Source organism: Setaria italica, chromosome VI, assembly GCF_000263155.2.
Source record: "Setaria italica strain Yugu1 chromosome VI, Setaria_italica_v2.0, whole genome shotgun sequence".
NCBI classification, from domain to species: Eukaryota; Viridiplantae; Streptophyta; class Magnoliopsida; order Poales; family Poaceae; genus Setaria; species Setaria italica.
In genome coordinates, this window is record NC_028455.1 from 10092736 (window position 1) to 10112288 (window position 19553).

A 19553-nucleotide genomic window follows, 5' to 3' on the forward strand; every position below is an offset into this window, starting at 1 on the left:
GCTCCAAAATATGTTTCACATGTGAAAATGACTAGTTTATTAGGTGTAGTCAATAGTTTAGGTATAAAATTCATGTCATTATTGAAGATAAACAGGGGTAAAAGTATGTCAATAGCGAGCATCAACACCTGCCTAACTACCTTCAGCTCCAGCTTGGCTTGGCCTGGCACCTCCGGCTTGACTTGGTCTGGGTGGAGGGCCTCTGTGGCTGCTGCCATGTTGGCTTCGATCGGAGTGTTGGACTGACTATATGGGATTCTGCTCATTGAGTTATTCATACACGAGTTCTGCCAGTTCAGCCAACTATTGGGTGTACTTGTTTTGGGGTGTCGCGCAGGTGATGAGATTAATTGACGCGATGGTGGCCAAAGGAGTATGATGGTGACGTATTTGAACTGCTTCAAAGGCGATGTCAAGGTTCTGGATCGGTAGATCTGCTACAAGGTGGCGTTGTCGCTCTGCTCTTGCGGTGTTTCTTGCTCGTCGTCGAGTTCTTTCTGCTTCAATTTCTTCTCTGACAATGCTGGCAGTGAGCTCGTCTTGTGAGATGTCATCTAGGTGATGTTCGTGTTGTGGGTTGTTATCTCGTTGCTCTTCTTCTTGATCACCATCTTGATTTTTGAGAACAGCAAAAACTTCTCACCCTGGTGAGAAGCTTTCCAAACTAAAGGCAGTGACTTCCATAGGGCCACCCTTCTGTAGGATAGAAGACAAAGGAGCTCCGTCCTGGTACAAGAGATGTCGTGGGACGAAGGGCACGTTGATCGAGGCTAGAAACAGGCTAGACCGATCGGCCTAGATGATTACGCCACTTTTCTAGCCTCAAATGCCAGATCATTCGAGTCATGCAATTTAGACACCAAATTTGCCCGAATCAGAGTCCAAGGAAGGAGATATGCCTTATGCAAGATCTGCTACTTCTATGGGCCTTCAGACCTTCCAATCTTGAGTTTTCCTTAGCTTGACAACGAGATTATCTTGCCAAATCACCACATACTTCACCTTTAAGTCATTTGAAATTATGGTTCATTGAATGTGGACGTATTTGGATGACGAATTGAGCTAGGCCGATTGGCCTATGGGTCCTGGGCCGATCAGCCTACCCTCTTTTGAGCTTCCCTGGTCCTTGTCTTTCTCGTGAAGACTCCTTATGTTGTCCCAAGTCCAAGTCCAAATCAAGCCCGTACAAAAGTCACATGCTTATATCGTACTTCCTGCTATTTTGCAATATAGTTCAAAATACAACACATATGCGAATATGGGGTTATTTCAGGTGCTAAGTGGGGGGTTAGTATAAGATTTAGTCCAAAAACACTACTTAAATAGCACTAAAAAGGTGGCAATAACTAGTGTCAACAATTTCCCCATGCTTAAACCTTGCTCGTCCTCGAGCAAGTCCAGGATACTTGCTTAATTAAGAAATTAACATTGACCTTCGATGTCATCCCTGCACTTAGTTATACATAAAAAGACACATTGCTCTCTCAAGTGTTTAACATTTAAAGTTCAAGTTGTGACCGGCTACTTTTCATCATGGAAGATATACTAGTAATAAATAACAAGCCACGATAAAATGAATACAATGCTCTTGAACTTTAGTGAACTTCAAACCTTTACCTTATTCCATCATGAAAAGTTTTTCAAAAAGATTCAAAGCCAACACAAGTGAGATTCTCTCTTAGAAACTCTCATCTCATCAAGTACTCAAGCCTATACTAGATTATTTTCAACCTAATCTACTAGTGGAAGGTTTATGTGCAGCTTGGTAGGTAAAAACAATCCTAGCAAAGGATAATATCTAAAATATTTATCAAACCAAGAGAGGGATCTATTGAAATTACTGAGACTTCTCAAAAAACCCATGAAAATTAAATGTTGGAGAGAGAAAGAGAAGGAGGAAACACACACATTTAGATAAGTGAGCATGTGTGTAATATCCCTCAAAATTAAGTGATATTAATTGTGCCAGTTTTTGCAAAAATTTAACACTTTTTGTTTGAATGTGTGGGTCAAAATTAAGGTCCACCGTCATCTCTTTTTTCTAAATTTCAAAAGCTAGTAATTAAATTTTTGCACTTAAATTTAAACACATGCTTGCTTGATTGATTTGGATTTGTGACTTTGCATTTCGAATCTAAATAAAAACTAAAGCTCACTCAATTATAAAAACCTAGCTAACTCGAGCCTAAACTCCCTAACCCATCTAACCTAACCAGCTTGGCCTCCTAACCTACCCCGGCCAAGCCTACCCAAACCATTTGGCCACTGGCCTGCCTAAACCACGCTGCGGCCTAGCTAAGCCAGCCGGCCTAGCTAACCTCGCCGGCCCACCTTCCGGAACCGTCCGCATTGCAGCTGATGACCAGCGGGCCCCGCCTGTCAGCCACCCGGAGAACTATTCCCCTTGATCCTTGCTCCCGACGCACGCACGCGGACAGCATGTCTTGTCGAGCCTTTGTGCCACGTCTTGCAGGGGAGCTGCTCCAGCCGCTTGACGTCGCCGCCGCTCGCCACCATGCCATCGCAGGTCTGGAATGCAAGAGCCCCGCACGTGGCCACGGGCGTGCCGCAGGCAGGGAGTCCTCCCTACGCGCCGTGCACGCCCTACCCACGCTCGCAGCCAACCGCTGGGCCGTCATGCACACGCCGAGTCAGCCCCGCACAGCAACCATGCCGTCTTGCCCTGCTGCCCTGCGGGCCCCCTCCGCTGCAAGCCGCCGCAGCCCCGGAACACCGGTGGCTCGCGCGCTGCAGCGGTCGTGCCGCGGACAAGGTTTTCCCCTGTGCCGCGCACGCGCAGCCCGCGTCGCGCCGTGCCAGGCCCAACGCCACCAAACCCTGCCGGTGCCACCTCAAAGGGAGCAAACACATCTCCAAGGGCAAGAATAAGGGTCAAGCGTCAAGCAAGCCACCAGACCAGGCTGCAAAGGTGGGCGTGAAAGGCTTGTATGTGCCACTGCTGATCCTGAAACGCGGAACTCTAAAAATTTCCAACCCGTGCCTGGCCTAGCTTCCACCTAGGCGAGATATCATGGTGCGTGGAGGCATGCAGCATAGAGGGGAATGGGAGGCTGTGGAGAACTTAGGAAAATTGAGTGTCTAGTTTTGAGGTCTTTTAACAGAACCGATAGTGATGGATAGCGCTACGGTTTGTGATAAAGAGCATCAGTAAAAAGGATTTATCTCACAAAGTCTGCGTCAATATATCACTGAAGGTTTTTAGTGGAGTGGCAAACTGATATAAATAAGATGAATGGCATCGTTTAAAGTGTTCAAGGACGACCGACTATGTTAATTTTTAAGTTTATAGATATCTATAACAAGGGAACGTTATGTTCAAGTACAGGATATAAAGATAAGGAAAAACTTATTTTGGTATTATATGTCAAAATCACATTCCTGTCCCTGGTGGTATGTTTTTTTTCAAATTTTTATTCTATATGTTGAATATTAATGCCTTTGATCAAATGTGGCGTTTTATTCTATATCTTTATTATGCTTTTAGAACGCTAGGCATAAACAATGGGCATTCTCAGCAGTGCGGCAAACGCACGTCTCAAGCACAAGTATTTTATACCATCTGTCAACCACACCGTACTTCACGGCCACGGACATGTCCCTTTCCACACAATACATCGTACAAGCACCGTATCTTAAGACTTACAAAAATACAGGCCGGTAGCTATATATACCCGTGCAACTCTTGCATATCCAATCACCAAATCAAAAGCACGGTGCACAACGCCAGCAGTAGCAACCTATTGAAAGGCCTGATCGATCATGACCAGCCCCAAGGCTTTTCTCCTTGCAATCCTCGGCTGCGCCTTCTTATTCAGTGGTGCTCTCGCAGCTCGCGCCCTGAGTGATGACTCAGCCATGGTGGCGAGGCACGAGCAATGGATGGCACAGTACAGCCGTGTCTACAAAGATGCTGCCGAGAAGGCTCGGCGGTTCGAGGTGTTCAACGCCAATGTTAAGTTCATCGAGTCATTCAACGCCGCTGGGAACCGCAAGTTCTGGCTCGGCGTCAACCAGTTTGCTGACCTCACCAACGACGAGTTCAGGGCCACCAAGACTAACAAGGGCTTCAAACATAGCCCGATGAAGGTCCCTACCGGATTTAGGTACGAGAATGTTAGCATTGATGCGCTTCCGGCGACCATCGACTGGAGAAGCAAGGGTGCTGTGACTCCCATCAAGGATCAGGGACAGTGTGGTAAGTACATTTAATTAGAAGGATGATACACTTGTGTCAACACTATTTTTCTGCAACTAGTGTTTGATGTACGTTGAAACATAATTAACCAATTGCAGGCTGCTGCTGGGCGTTCTCGGCTGTGGCCGCCACGGAGGGCATTGTGAAAATCAGCACCGGAAAGCTCATCTCGCTCTCGGAGCAAGAGTTGGTGGATTGCGATGTCCATGGAGAGGATCAGGGATGTGAGGGTGGTTTGATGGACGACGCCTTCAAGTTCATCATCAAGAATGGCGGCCTAACCACTGAGTCTGGCTATCCTTACACAGCTGCGGATGGCAAGTGCAAGAGTGGATCGAACAGCGCTGCGACCATCAAGGGCTATGAAGATGTGCCGGCAAACAACGAGGCAGCCCTCATGAAGGCTGTAGCTAACCAGCCTGTCTCGGTGGCCGTGGATGGAGGAGACATGACATTTCAGTTCTACTCCGGTGGTGTGATGACCGGCTCTTGCGGCACAGACTTGGATCATGGAATTGCAGCAATCGGTTATGGAAAGGCAAGTGATGGCACAAACTACTGGCTGATGAAGAACTCTTGGGGCACCACATGGGGCGAGAATGGTTACTTGAGAATGGAGAAGGATATTTCGGACAAGAGGGGCATGTGCGGCCTCGCCATGGAGCCTTCCTACCCCACTAAGTAGGTTTACCTTAGTATTTCTCAAATTCGTACATATATAGACTTATATCGAATAAAGAAGGATGCTTCTCTGTCTCGTCATGTACATATAGTCCGTTCTTATTGTCAGTAAATTGTTATATATACAAATTGATCTACTATTTAAGGATGCTTGTGCATTTCATGTGAAGACCATGTAAATATGTTGGATCTGTAATGATAAATACACTACATGCTGGTAATTTTCCATTGTTGGTCACCTGTGCTTATGGACAACGTGCCTTGTCAGAATAAGCAACCTAAAAAGCACATTTCTAATTTGCTATAGGCTTTCCTATGCTTTGAAAATCACTATCACTGATGAAACGAACTTAGGTGCTGTTTGGCGGTACGTGAAATGGTAATGCAAATGCAAAGGGAATCAGATTGCGGTGTATCTTATTACATGATGGCAATTACACATTTTATTTTGCTGCACTATGTAACATCATTCGATACTGAAGGGATCGTGACACACTAAGAGGGGGTGAATTGGGTGTTTAAAAACTAAGACTCCAAGCATATATAAAAATATATTCCAATTTCTATCTAGATGTGCACTAGGTTTTTCTGTATGTTGCTATCTCTAACCAAAAGAGTTTTGCACCATAGGTTCCAATCCTATAAACTACACATGGCAATTTTAGGAAAGGTAAATGCAGAATGTAAAGTGCAAGAAGTAATGCGGAAGATAAATGAGGCAGAGAAGCCAATCTACCGATACGGCAACACAATGATTTTTACCGAGGTTGAAAGCAAAGCTTTCCACGAGTCCTCGTTGTGGATCCCCTCTCAAGGAAATGCCCGCGTAAGGGCATATGCTTCCTAGTCGAGTAACTCGTAGGATAGTTGATGAGCCTTCCCCATGCGCAAGCGAATTTCTGCCTAAGCCTCTCATAGATGCTTCTTGCCACTCTTCACTTGGTAGTGTTTCGTGAAAATGCCAAGCGCCTCTCCGCCATTTCATTAGCATCGCCGGCTACTCCACATACACAGTTGGAGAGTTTCGCACGACTTACAAACCCCAAATTTACAACTCTTGGTGCGTGGAAGCACCAATAATAAGGAGGTGTGCAAACCTTGCATAACTCTAGGCTAATCCTTAAAGCAATGCGCTGATATGCCTAAACTAGCACTAATCAATACCTAAATGTCTTAATCTTGTCTTGAGCACTTTGGTGAATAGAATACTTATGCATATTTGGAAACTAAGCCTATAGCTTCTTTAAAACTCTAACATAGACGAATTGGCTAGGCAATGGGGTATAAATAGCCTAAAGCCAAGAAACTAGCCGTTGCTCAAACGGTCACAAAAATAGTAATCACCGATTTATACTATAACCACTTCATGGCCATCACCATACCATACTATGATCACTGATTGATCCAATGCTCCAGGTACTGTAGTCACCGTATCATTTTGTGTATGCATAAAAACTCCATAGCCTAATTCGAGCAGCGCCTATCACACCAATTCATCTTCTACTTCCTTTATGGCTATCACTGTATCATCCTATGATCACCGATTGATCCTAAGCTCCAGTTACTATAGTCACCGTATCATGCTATGATGCATGTTAACTTCGAATCGAACTGACCACCGATTCATCAAATGCTCCCTTCATGGCCATCACCGTATCATCCTATGATCACTGATTTGCTTCATTTCTTTGTGTGTCTATGATATGCGACTATGATCACCGTATCTTTGTGCTGACTTCTCTTTTATGATGTCTTGGGTTGCTTTAAGGTCTTCTGTGCTCTTGTACATATCCTCTTTTACCTTTGTTTGATGTGTTTCATCACTCAAGTCCATTACCTTACGTGCATGTGACTAAACCTTATATACTCGCAAATGTTGTTCGTCCCTAGCAAGGGCGAGCTTAGGCATGGCCAAAGCGTGCCATGGCCCCCCTGCCAAAGCAAAATTTCCATTGGTTGAATAGTGATTTTGGTACTGTTTATTAGTTTAATTGCTTAATGAACAATGGCTGGCCCCCTCTGGATTCTTCGTTAAGCTCCGCCACTGTCCCATAGGTTATTATTGACACACAATCACCAAAATCACTAATGACCTAATTAGAACCACTTTCCTTACAGATACCATGCGTTGTCAGGTTTGCATAACAAAATTGATTGAAATACAGGCATTCCCGCTAAACAAAATTGATTAAAATACAGGCACTCCCGCTGCACAAGAAGAAGAGCTAGAATTGAAAAGAAGTAACAATCCAATTTTGGGAGAAATTCACTGATAATTGGGAAGGAAACTAGTCTATACAAGCATAATCAAACTTTAATGTGAAGCTAGATAGAGGAAACAAAGCTACAATAAATTAGGGCAAAGCATCGCTCCGACCAAGAGGGTGTTGCTGTTCCGGGCTTCATGCCGTTGCCGCCATCATGCTCTTCATCCTGCTTTGGGCTATTATTCATCCTGTGCCCGTGAAACCATAGGGCCCCATGTATGTATGTAGCACAGCAGCAGTAAGTAGTACCAACTTTACTCCCTCCATTCCTTATTGTAGGTCGTTTTGACTTTTCTAAGTTCATAGATATTATTATGCACCTAGATATACACTATACTCTCTCTATTCCAAATTGTAGGTTCATAGATATTATTATGCATCTAGATATAGTGTATGTATAAACCTAGAAAAGTTAAAATGACCTACAATTTGGAATGGAGGGAGTATTGTAATATTCCAAAAATTTGTAATATTAATTTGAGTGAAATTTGCAAAATTTTAAAACTTTTTGTTTAAATTGTGTGCTCATTTGAAAATGTTAGCTAATTCATTCCTCATCCCAAAAATTCCATTTCAAAATTTGTGTGGGTTGAGTTGGATCTTTTTTATTTTATTTGGAGTTACTTTGCAGCTTGTTCGTTGCTCTTAATGGTTGCTAAAGTAGTCGGATAGCACACGTCTTAATCCGTGAAGCCTGACCCTCATGTGTCGCTTCTTGCTAAGCACACCCGAGTCCGCTCAGCAACACCCCGGCAGGGTCAGGTGCTTAAACATAATGGGCTAACTACTCAGGGAAATTAAGTAGCATACAAGAGCAGGATGCGCAAGAGTTTACTTCTACAATGAATCAAACTTCCGAGTTATCAATCATTAAATATTCTATATTATGCTACATAACATTTATATTGTCTTTTTACAGCTCAGAAACTACTCGGTGTGCCTCCTGCCGCTCAGCTGACCTCCTAGGCTCAGGTGATGGGTGCGGGAGGTGACTTGACGTGCTTCCATGACTTGGCCGACCTCCCAGGCTTGGGGATTGGGTGCGGGAGGTGACTCGGCGCGCTTTCGTGACTCGGCCGGCTCCCAGGCTCAGGGGCTGGACACCACATACGACTCGGCGAGGCTCCTGCTGCTCGGCCAACCTCTCTAGATCGGGACATGAGGCAACTCGGTGTGCTTCCGCAACTCGGACAGCTCCCCAGCTCGGGGGCTGGGCGCCACAATACGACTCAGCGAGCCTCCTGGTGCTTGGCCAACCTCTCTGCTTGGGGCAGGAGGTGACTCGGCATGCTTCTGCAACTCGACCGGCTCCCAGCCTTGGAGGCTGGATGCCATAGACGACTCAGCATGCCTCCTAACACTAGGCCGACCTCCCAGGCTCAGAGGCTGGGTGCAGGAGGCGATTCAGCGTGCATACATGGCTTCACCAGTCCTCGCGCTCGAGGGCTGGACACCTACTTCGGGTCAGCATGCTTCCGTTGCTCTGCTAGTCCTCGCACTCGGGGGCTCGAAGGCTGTTGGAGGTATGCCCTAGAGGCAACCATAGAGATGAAGATATTCCATTTGTATCCATGATTTATGTTGTGTTCCTTGAATATCCATTAAAGGCTACTTGAATTGATTTGCAATTATGTGAATTGTGTGTGAAACTCTTTACTTGTATGGTTATTCTAAAGTTGTCCCTAGTCGGAGTTCATGTGAGGACACACATGAATATTAGACTAGCACATGTATTAGTTGATGACTATGTTTCACAAGTCATGGACATGGAGATGTTGAACTAATAATGTGGGCACATGTGGAGACATGTGCTAGGACTGACCCAACACGAGAAGTAGTTCTCTCTTTAAACAACATATACGCTTTGTCCTTAGACCTGAGATTGTCGCATGTATTCAAGATGTGGATCGACCTACTTAGGGGCTATCAAACGCTACGCCGTAACAGGGTAGTTATAAAGGTAGCTTTTGGGTTTGTCAAGAAGCATGCTATGAGACATGGTCAATCAAGATGGGATTTGCCCCTCTCTGATTGAGAGTGATATCTCTGGGCCCCTCGAGTGATCGGATCCGAAAATGCATGGCCATGCTACGTACGGTTAAGAGTTGACCTACAAAAGGGATTCCGAATCACAGGATCGAGAAAGAGCGGTCGGCTTGAAGATAGACCAAATATCATGAGGCAAAGGGAATAGCATGCATATAATGTTGTGATGGTTCATCTGGTATGATCTTCGTGTACGTATAGGAGTTGGCACGTCTTGCTAGAGGCCGCTACCGACTATTGGGCCGAGTAGGGGTACTCGGGCCATGTCTATACGTATCCGAGCCCATAGGGTCACACACTTAAGGGGCTCGAAGCCCAATTCAGATGTGATCCGAGTTGGATTAGGTTTAGAAGTACTAATGGGCCTCGGACCTAGAGGCCTATTAGGAACCTCTATAAATAGAGGGGTGGGGGCGCCCTAGGGTTTACACCTTTTTGACGAAACACATATGCCGCGCCTCCCACGCCTTCGCCTGTTGCAACTCACGGATCTAGCAGTCCGGCTTGCGATGCTTCCTCCTTGCACGTGTGGATACCTTGGAGGTGTTGCAACTGCAGCACACGGTAGAAATTTTTGATTTGCGCTAGTGTAGCCTACCTCGTATCCCAACAATGGTATTAGAGCCATAGCTGTTTAGTTTTGGATTTGGGATGTGTGCATATGGAGATATGCGAGTTTTCAATTTGATCTATGTCCTGGTTTCGTGTTCTTGCTGCAATGGTAGTGTAACGACATACTCCTACCGGTCGGGTTTCCGCCATCGGAGTTAAGTGATACACGTAATTCCAGTTTCAGTGAGCGAAGATCAATGTGATTGATCGAATCGAAATCCAGGTGTTATAATCCGACTAGATCTCATCTATAGTAATCGACTAGAGGTCTCGCCATGTGACCCTACCCCTCGGAGTATATACGAGAGGTAGGGGTACCCCTAGGAGGGGAACTCATCCGATTTCATCAAAGACTAAACCACGCACCAGCGCAAAGCAATACAATCCAGCAAAATATAGGACGTAGGTATTACTCTCCGGAGGCCTGAACCTGTCTAAACCTTCGTGTTCTTGTGATCACCTTCGAGTTCTTGGTCTCGCAATCCTCCCTGCCTACAAATCAACCACTTAGGTAACCCCCTGGTGGACTGCTGAGCTACTAAATCCGACACTATCCATCTTCTGGAAGAAACTTTCTTTATCACCTTCCAATATTTGAGATTCATGTAAACATTTTCAACCGTTGGATCTTCTCTCCAAACCCTAGCCCCCAATCCCACCCACCCATGCCAGCGTTGCTACAACTTTTGCTGGAGGCTGACGCAGCCCATCAATGATACGGTATACCAGGCATATGAGTACTCATAGCCATTTGATCTGACCCGGGAGGCATAGCGGAAGGTTACCTAGGAAGAGGTCACCGATCGGGTTATCAAGTTCTTTCGTAGGGTCATCAAGAACAAGCAATGCCTAAAGGCGTATTCCCTCATTAGGCTGACCGAGTCAGTAAGTTCATGATTTCATCATTTGGCTTGATTGCTTTGCTTTTGCATCTATTTATACTTGATTGTATTTTATTTTTTAGAGCTGAGAGTATGATTTTTTTTGTCTGGCACCAGTTCCTAGATGGGCCGAGCACCGAGACCGACCAGCCACCTGCCGCACTGGACTGGGAGTCGGACTCCTCCTTTGACAACTCTGACGTGGATGTATTGGTCCAAGGCAGTGGAACGGAGCTTAAGGGCACGGCTCCTGTTGGGCAGCAGACACGCCAAGCCGTTCACAAGGTGGTGGAGTCCAAGGCGCTGGAGGCGGAGAAGAAGAAATGAAAGAAGAGAGGTGCCACGAAGCTAAAGGCACCCACTATGGCAGCAGCATCCCCTGCGGAGACCTTGTGCGAGGTGCCAAGCCCAGACACTAAGAAGAAGAAGGCCGAGCTCCTTGAGACGACCGCAACCAACACGGAGCGGCTCAAGGAGTAGCTAAAGATAGAGATCCATGCGGGAAAGCAGAAGCAGCTGATCATGCTGCTGCAAGCTCCTTTTCACCCAAAGTTCTGAGCGAAGAAGAGCACATTGCGAGTATGATCATGGCATCGTATATTGTTTGAAGTTTTGTTTGTACATTGCTTCACTTTATCTCTGTGTCTCGCCATTCAAGCAGGAAGGCGGTGATGGAGGACGAGTCGGGCCTATAGGACACTGGCGTCAAGACCCATGCAGAAGGTCAAACTCGTGATGCGACTATAGAGGCTGCATCCATGACATCTGTCCAGGCCAAGAGCAAGAGTGGCCTGGTGACGAGACCTAAGGGGCTCGTGCCGAGGTCTTCACCGTGCTAACATGTCACCAAGGACGCCACTGTATCCGTGCCCGGGGCCACAGATGCTAGTGTCAGGGTGCATATGGAGGAGACCCTAGGGAAGCACCGACCAACATGGAGGTGACGGGCTACAACGCCGATGTCGATGCCCACAAGGATGATTCCACCATTTTGGACTTCTGCAGAATGGCCCTAGAGCAAGATGCTGCTACCGACAAGAAAGATCTTGCCACCCTAAAGGAAGCCGCAGCCAAGGTCGGAGAGGTGTTATATGTAAGTTGGCCAACCAATCTTGTTGTTCACTTAAGCCCCTATCTTCCATGTTTGAATTGTTGGAGTAACTTTTGTATAGAATCTGGCCAAGCGTACGCACAAGAGGGCGGACTTCATCCACCGTGCTAAGGAGTATTGCCTCGAGGCTGAGCACCTAAAGACTGAGCTCAATAAGGACAATGAGGATGCCGCGGAGCAGATCCAAAAAAAGGACTGAGCTCAATAAGGCCAATGAGGATGTCGCCACGAACCGTGAGCATGCCATGTCACAAAAACTGGCCTATGAGGCTAGCTTGTGCAAGGATATGAACCGGTGCTTGATTTCTATTATGAATAGTCTCTGGCATGATCAGGTGGTCATTGCAGGGTTGAAGGTGGAGCTGAAAGACCTGAGGTCGGCCGCAGGCTACGTGATGGACATGATCCAGCCTATGGCCAACCCTGACGAGCCAATGCCCCTACCTGGCGCGCCAACTATCGGATTTAGTGACTGGCATGCTCTCGAAGTGGAGCTAGATCAGTTTGGTGAGGAAGTTCTTCATGCTCTCGGGGAAGATGATGCTAGGGCGGGATGCAATCGAGCTGTTGGGGAGGATCTCACGACCACTCCTACCTGGCGTGCCAACTGTCGGATTTAGTGACCGGTAGTCCACTAGAGGGATACCCTGGTGGTAGATTTGTAGGCGGAAGAGATTGTAAGACCAAGAACTCGAATGGTTTAAAAAGGGCTCAAGGTTTAGATAGGTTCAGGCCTCCGGAGAGTAATACCATACGTCCTATGTTCTGGTGGATTGCATTGCTGGTATGGGATGCGAAGAATCGATATACCCTCGGGGGGGCATCCCTAGCCAACTTATAGAGACCCACAACCTAGGGTTACAATCAGATAGGATCTAATTCTAGTCGGTTGTTAAATTGAAAGCAATCCGAATTGGTTTACAAGAAGTATACTGTGATATCCGGGCAGAATCCATTCACCCAGCTTCTTGGCTTGTGCTCCCTGCATTTTCGTGCCTTGGCCCACACGACATTGTTGGGCGGGCCCACCCAGGACCGACCAGTATCCTGGTCAGTGGGGACCCGTGGGTACCTTTACGCCTCTTATAGGGATATATGGTTCTGGTTTTCCAAGAAAAATCAAATAAAAATTGGGATGGCTCAAGTCATTGGTTCATGAAAAAGAAAGGAATACAAAACGACTGAGTGAATAAACTCCAAATATTGTCTTGACCCAAGGTTCCACTTAATAATTGTTCACCAGGTATGACGTAGCGAAATCTGTGACTCACTTACTTGAAACTTCAAATGACTTCAGGGTTGTCTTCCCAGTAGCTTATTCTTAACTCGATGATCGGGTTGCCTCCCACAAAGTGCTTCATTTATGGTCTATAGCTAGACTCTTCAATTCTTCACTTCAGAATAGTGCTCGCTGTCAGTGATGCAGTCTTCAGCACCCACTTCTTCACCATCTTTGGCTTTGATGTAGGCACAGACTGTGCTATCTTTTTCATCTTCAGAGGCTGGCATTCTTCCTTCTTCTAGACGATAGCAACTTTTTTTGCTGGTTTCTTTTCTTCTGCCTTCGTGTTCTTCTCCTCATTCTTGACATGAAGATGTGACATTATATACTTGCTAGAAATCATGTTGCATACCTCAAAGCATTAGAGAAACTTGAACGTGCTCATAATGCCATTAATATCCAACTTGATCTCGCAATTCCCAACGTCTATGTTTGCTCTTACGGTCTTTCTAGGATGAGCGGGGATTTAGTTTCTTCTCTCATCTTGAGTATCACGAAGTCAACAGGTACAAAGTGATTCCCAATCTTCATAGGTACATCTTCAGCAATGCCTTGAGAATAGCCAACGGTGTTGTCCACCAACTCTAGGCACATAGTAGTTGGTTCTAGCTCCGGCAGGCGTAGCTTCTCGAACACAACTTTAGGCATGATGCTCACACTTGCACCAAGATCACATAATACCCTTTCGAATATTAGTGCTCCAAATGAACATGGGATGGTTGGACATCCCAGATCTCTTTTCTTCTTGGGAGCCTGATTAGCAATTGTAGCACTGCACTCTTCTAGTAGGTTGAGCTGGGAATAGGCGCCCAGATCATGCCATGCATCATTGTCTACAACCTTCCTGAATAACTTGAAACCTTGAGTTGGGGTGTGGCCTATAGTTGATCCTCCAGCCGATCCATCGATGATTGCCCTTAATGCAGGTGTTAGCCCTTGATAGAACTTCTGGACTAGGTCATCTTTCGAGTACTTATGGTGTGGAACTACAAAGACGTACTCATTGAAGTCCTCATGAGCTTCAGCAATCATCTCGGAAGCATATTGAGCAAAACTAGCTATCCTGCTTCTGATATTCTGAGTCTAGCTGGCAAGTAAGGTTCAGTTAAGAAAGCCTTCATCAACTCATCCCAATTCTAAATCGTTGCCACCGGTAGAGAGTAAAACCATTGAAGCGCTCATCCAAGTAGAGAGTAAGTGAACAATCTTACCCTTAGTTGATTCTGAGTAACTCCATCCGCGTCGATGGTGTTGCATAGCTGCGTAAAAGCTTGTAGAACAAGATTAGCATCTTCCTTGCCAGTGAAAGGTGAACTCTGCAAGATCCTCAGTCTTGAAGTACCGATCCCACACGGTCGGCCGACACAACCCAATTCATGGATAGGTAAGTCATTAATGTTTAGAATGCCGTAAAGTTTTTCTAGATCATCCACAAAATTTTTCAATTTATTAGAGATGTAGCCGTCCATCTCCTGTTAGCGTTAGTGAAAGCAAACACATATAAACAACTAGATCTGAAATTTTGACTGAGATTACACAAAGACAAAAATATTGAACAAAAAAGACTAAAAAATTATGAACAAAAAGTTATATCTATACATGCATAGTCAAACTAGAACTTGAGTGTTAGTTCCTCGGCAACCGCGTTAGAAAAGCTTGTTGACGGCTGTTAGCATGCCAAGTTGTGAACTGCAAGCGTACGGATCAGTTGTAGCACAAGATCTATTTCAACTAGCGTTGTTAGTATTAAGTTGCTATATATGAGAGATTCAGCTCCAATCTGCTAAGCATATACAAACAGCTAACAGATAGAGCAGAGGTAACCAATCTAGAGCAACGTAGACTATGCATATGTTGTAAATCTGAGCATGGATAGCAAAGCAACATAGATATGATCTTAGTAAAAAGCATCTCTAAATCTACACCTCCGGTCCGGACTTCTAAACCTCCCCACCTTACGAAGGAAAAATCCTATCACGATCACCTGTATCAGCACAAGCAGGTTAAGGGCATGATCATAAAAACATGCCATACTCATCGGTAGATCAGGCATGCAAATCTGGTCACCATGACCACAAGAACACCCTAAGCAATCTATCATCGATTCATAGATTGAAAAGCAAGCAAACCCGATAAACCATAAAACCATCAAAGGAGATACTTAAATCGCTAAGAATATGAACACATTTATTACTTCACCATGAATGATTGTACATTACAAGATCACCACCGGGATCCTACCTTGATCTTGATGACTCCTACCTCCAGAACTCTAGCGTGATCTTCCTCGTAGGGTGATCACGCCAGCAGAGGTTCGCCTACGCTAGCCCCCAACAACCGAACGGCTCTCGGATCTCCGGGGAGGTGTCCCTCAAGCTCATTCTGCTACTCTGCTGCTTCACATTAAGTACATCATCTTCGATATGGGGCTCGGTGAATTTTTTTTGGGTATTTATAGTTTACAGAGCATGTGGCAAAAATTGGAAGACGAGAGAGCAAAGGAAAGCCCCAGGCCGATCGGCCTGGGCCTTCCTTTTGCCCTCTCGCGTCCTTCTTCGTCCTCAAGTCTCATCTAGTGCTTTGAAGTCTTATTTTCACTTGCACGTGGGCCTGGCTCATCAGTTGTGTCGGGATGAGATTGATCTTCTTTGATTCCTCTTTGATCCCAAAGTGATCCTTACCGTATCTTCACAAAGTTAGCCCTTAAGTCATCTCGGAGGATTGCTTGCCAAAGATGGGCATCGAAAGGCTCCAGAAGACCCTAGGCCAGTCGGTCGAGGCTCCTTTGGGCCGATCAGCCAAAGGCCCTTCCTAGGCCCATTGGCCTCTACCTTTGTTTGGTTCGATACTCGTTCAGTGCTTTATCCAAAAATATACTTTTAGGTCATATCCCTGCAAATACAGAACTCCAAAATATGTTTCACATGTGAAAATGACTAGTTTATTAGGTGTAGTCAATAGTTTAGGTATAAAATTCATGTCATTATTGAAGATAAACAGGGGTAAAAGTATGTCAATAGCGAGCATCAACACCTGCCTAGCTACCTTCAGCTCCAGCTTGGCTTGGCCTGGCGCCTCCGGCTTGACTTGGTCTGGGCGGAGGGCCTCTGTGGCTGCTGCCATGTTGGCTTCAATTGGAGTGTTGGACTGACTATATGGGATTCTGCTCATCGAGTTATTCATACACGAGTTCTGCCAGTTCAGCCAACTATTGGGTGTACTTATTTTGGGGTGTCGCGCAGATGATGAGATTAATTGACGCGATGGTGGCCAAAGGAGTATGATGGTGACGTATTTGAACTGCTTCAAAGGCGATCTCAAGGTTCTGGATCGGTAGATCTGCTACAAGGTGGCGTTGTCGCTCTGCTCTTGCGGTGTTTCTTGCTCGTCGTCGAGTTCTTTCTGCTTCAATTTCATCTCTGACAATGCTGGCAGTGAGCTCGTCTTGTGAGATGTCATCTAGGTGATGTTCGTGTTGTGGGTTGTTATGTCGTTGCTCTTCTTCCTGATCACCATCTTGATTTTTGAGAACAGCGAAAACTTCTCGCCCTGGTGAGAAGCTTTCCAAACTAAAGGCAGTGACTTCCATAGGGCCACCCTTCTCTAGGATAGGAGACAAAGGAGCTCCGTCCTGGTACAAGAGATGTCGTGGGACGAAGGGCACATTGATCGAGGCTAGAAACAGGCTAGACTGATCAGCCTAGATGATTACGCCACTTTTCTAGCCTCAAATGCCAGATCATTCGAGTCATGCAGTTTAGACACCAAATTTGCCCGAATCAGAGTCCAAGGAGGGAGATATGCCTTATGCAAGATCTGCTACTTCTATGGGCCTTCAGACCTTCCAATCTTGAGTTTTCCTTAGCTTGACAACGAGATTATCTTGCCAAATCACCACATACTTCACCTTTAATTCATTTGAAATTATGGTTTATTGAATGTAGACGTATTTGGATGACGAATTCGGCTAGGCCGATTGGCCTATGGGTCCTGGGCCGATCGGCCTACCCTCTTTTGAGCTTCCCTGGTCCTTGTCTTTCTCGTGAAGACTCCTTATGTTGTCCCAAGTCCAAGTCCAAATCAAGCCCTTACAAAAGTCACATGTTTATATCGTATTTCCTACATATGCGAATATAGGGTTATTTCAGGTGCTAAGTGGGGGGTTAGTATAAGATTTAGTCCAAAAACACTACTTAAATAGCACTAAAAAGGTGGCAATAACTAGTGTCAACAATTTCCCCATGCTTAAAGATTTCTCCTCCTCGAGCAAGTCCAGGATACTTGCTTAATTAAAAAATTAACATTGACCTTCGATGCCATCCCTGCACTTAGTTATACATAACAAGACACATTGCTCTCTCAAGTGTTTAACATTTAAAGTTCAAGTTGTGACTAGCTACTTTTCATCATGGAAGATAGACTAGTAATAAATAACAAGCCACGATAAAATAAACACAATGCTCTTGAACTTTAGTGAACTTCAGACCTTTACCTTATTCCATCATGAACAGTTTTTCAAAAAGATTCAAAGCCAACACAAGTGAGATTCTCTCTTAGAAACTCTCATCTCATCAAGTACTCAAGCCTATACTAGATTATTTTCAACCTAATCTACTCATATAGTGGAAGGTTTATGTGAAGCTTGGTAGGTAAAAACAATCCTAGCAAAATATTATATCTGAAATATTTATCAAACCAAGAGAGGGATCTATTGAAATTACTGAGACTTCTAAAAAAACCCATGAAAATTAAATGTTGGAGAGAGAAAGAGAAGGAGGAAACACACATTTAGATAAGTGAGCATGTGTGTAATATCCCTCAAAATTAAGTGATATTAATTGTGCCAGTTTTTGCAAAAATTTAACACTTTTTGTTTGAATGTGTGGGTCAAAATTAAGGTCCACCGTCATCTCTTTTCTCTAAATTTCAAAAGCTAGTAATTAAATTTTTGCACTTAAATTTAAACACATGCTTGCTTGATTGATTTGGATTTGTAACTTTGCATTTCGAATCTAAATAAAAACTAAAGCTCACTCAATTATAAAAACCTAGCTAACTCGAGCCTAAACTCCCTAACCCATCTAACCTAACCAGCTTGGCCTCCTAACCTACCCCGGCCAAGCCCACCCAAACCATTTGGCCACTGGCCTGCCTAAACCACGTTGCGGCCTAGCTAAGCCAGCCGGCCTAGCTAACCTCGCCGGCCCACCTTCCGGAACCGTCCGCATTGCAGCTGATGACCGGCGGGCCCCGCCTGTCAGCCACCCGGAGAACTATTCCCCTTTCTCCTTGCTCCCGACGCACGCACGCGGACAGCATGTCTTGTCGAGCCTTTGTGCCACGTCTTGCAGGGGAGCTGCTCCAGCCGCTTGACGTCGCCGCCGCTCGCCACCATGCCATCGCAGGTCTGGAATGCAAGAGCCCCGCACGTGGCCACGGGCGTGCCGCAGGCGGGAGTCCTCCCTATGCGCCGTGCACGCCCTACCCACGCTCGCAGCCAACTGCTGGGCTGTCATGCACACGCCGAGCCAGCCCCACACAGCAACCATGCCGTCTTGCCCTGCTGCCCTGCGGGCCCCCTCCGCTGCAAGCCGCCGCAGCCCCGGAACACCGGTGGCTCGCGCGCTGCAGCGGTCGTGCCGCGGACAAGGTTTTCCCCTGTGCCGCGCACACGCAGCCCGCGTCGCGCTGTGCCAGGCCCAACGCCACCAAACCCCGCCGGTGCCACCTCGAAGGGAGCAAACACATCTCCAAGGGCAAGAATAAGGGTCAAGCGTCAAGCAAGCCACCAGACCAGGCTGCAAAGGTGGGCGTGAAAGGCTTGTCTGTGCCAGAAGCTGACACATCAGCTGTTGCCACTGCTGATCCTGAAACGCGGAACTCTAAAAATTTCCAACCCGTGCCTGGCCTAGCTTCCAGCTAGGCGAGATATCATAGTGCGTGGAGGCATGCAGCATAGAGGGGAATGGGAGGCTGTGGAGAACTTAGGAAAATTGAGTGTCTAGTTTTGAGGTCTTTTAACAGAACCGATAGTGATGGATAGCGCTACGGTTTGTGATAAAGAGCATCAGTAAAAAGGATTTATCTCACAAAGTCTGCGTCAATATATCACTGAAGGTTTTTAGTGGAGTGGCAAACTGATATAAATAAGATGAATGGCATCGTTTAAAGTGTTCAAGGACGACCGACTATGTTAATTTTTAAGTTTATAGATATACGTTATGTTCAAGTACAGGATATAAAGATAAGGAAAAACTTATTTTGGTATTATATGTCAAAATCACATTCCTGTCCCTGGTGGTATGTTTTTTTTTCCAATTTTTATTCTATATGTTGAATATTAATGCCTTTGATCAAATGTGGCGTTTTATTCTATATCTTTATTATGCTTTTAGAACGCTAGGCATAAACAATGGGCATTCTCAGCAGTGCGGCAAACGCACGTCTCAAGCACAAG

General features: G+C 45.7%; 1 protein-coding gene across 1 annotated transcript; it reads left to right on the forward strand.

Annotated features, from left to right (window-relative positions):
- The first annotated feature begins 447 nt into the window (after nucleotides 1–447).
- On the forward strand, nucleotides 448–4901 carry LOC101783286 (senescence-specific cysteine protease SAG39). The gene is made up of 3 exons (XM_004974483.2): nucleotides 448–482; nucleotides 3837–4216; nucleotides 4315–4901. The coding sequence occupies exons 2-3, from the start codon at nucleotides 3877–3879 to the stop codon at nucleotides 4899–4901; spliced, it is 927 nt and encodes a 308-aa protein (XP_004974540.2). The 5' UTR covers nucleotides 448–482; nucleotides 3837–3876.
- Nucleotides 4902–19553: the final 14652 nt, after the last annotated feature.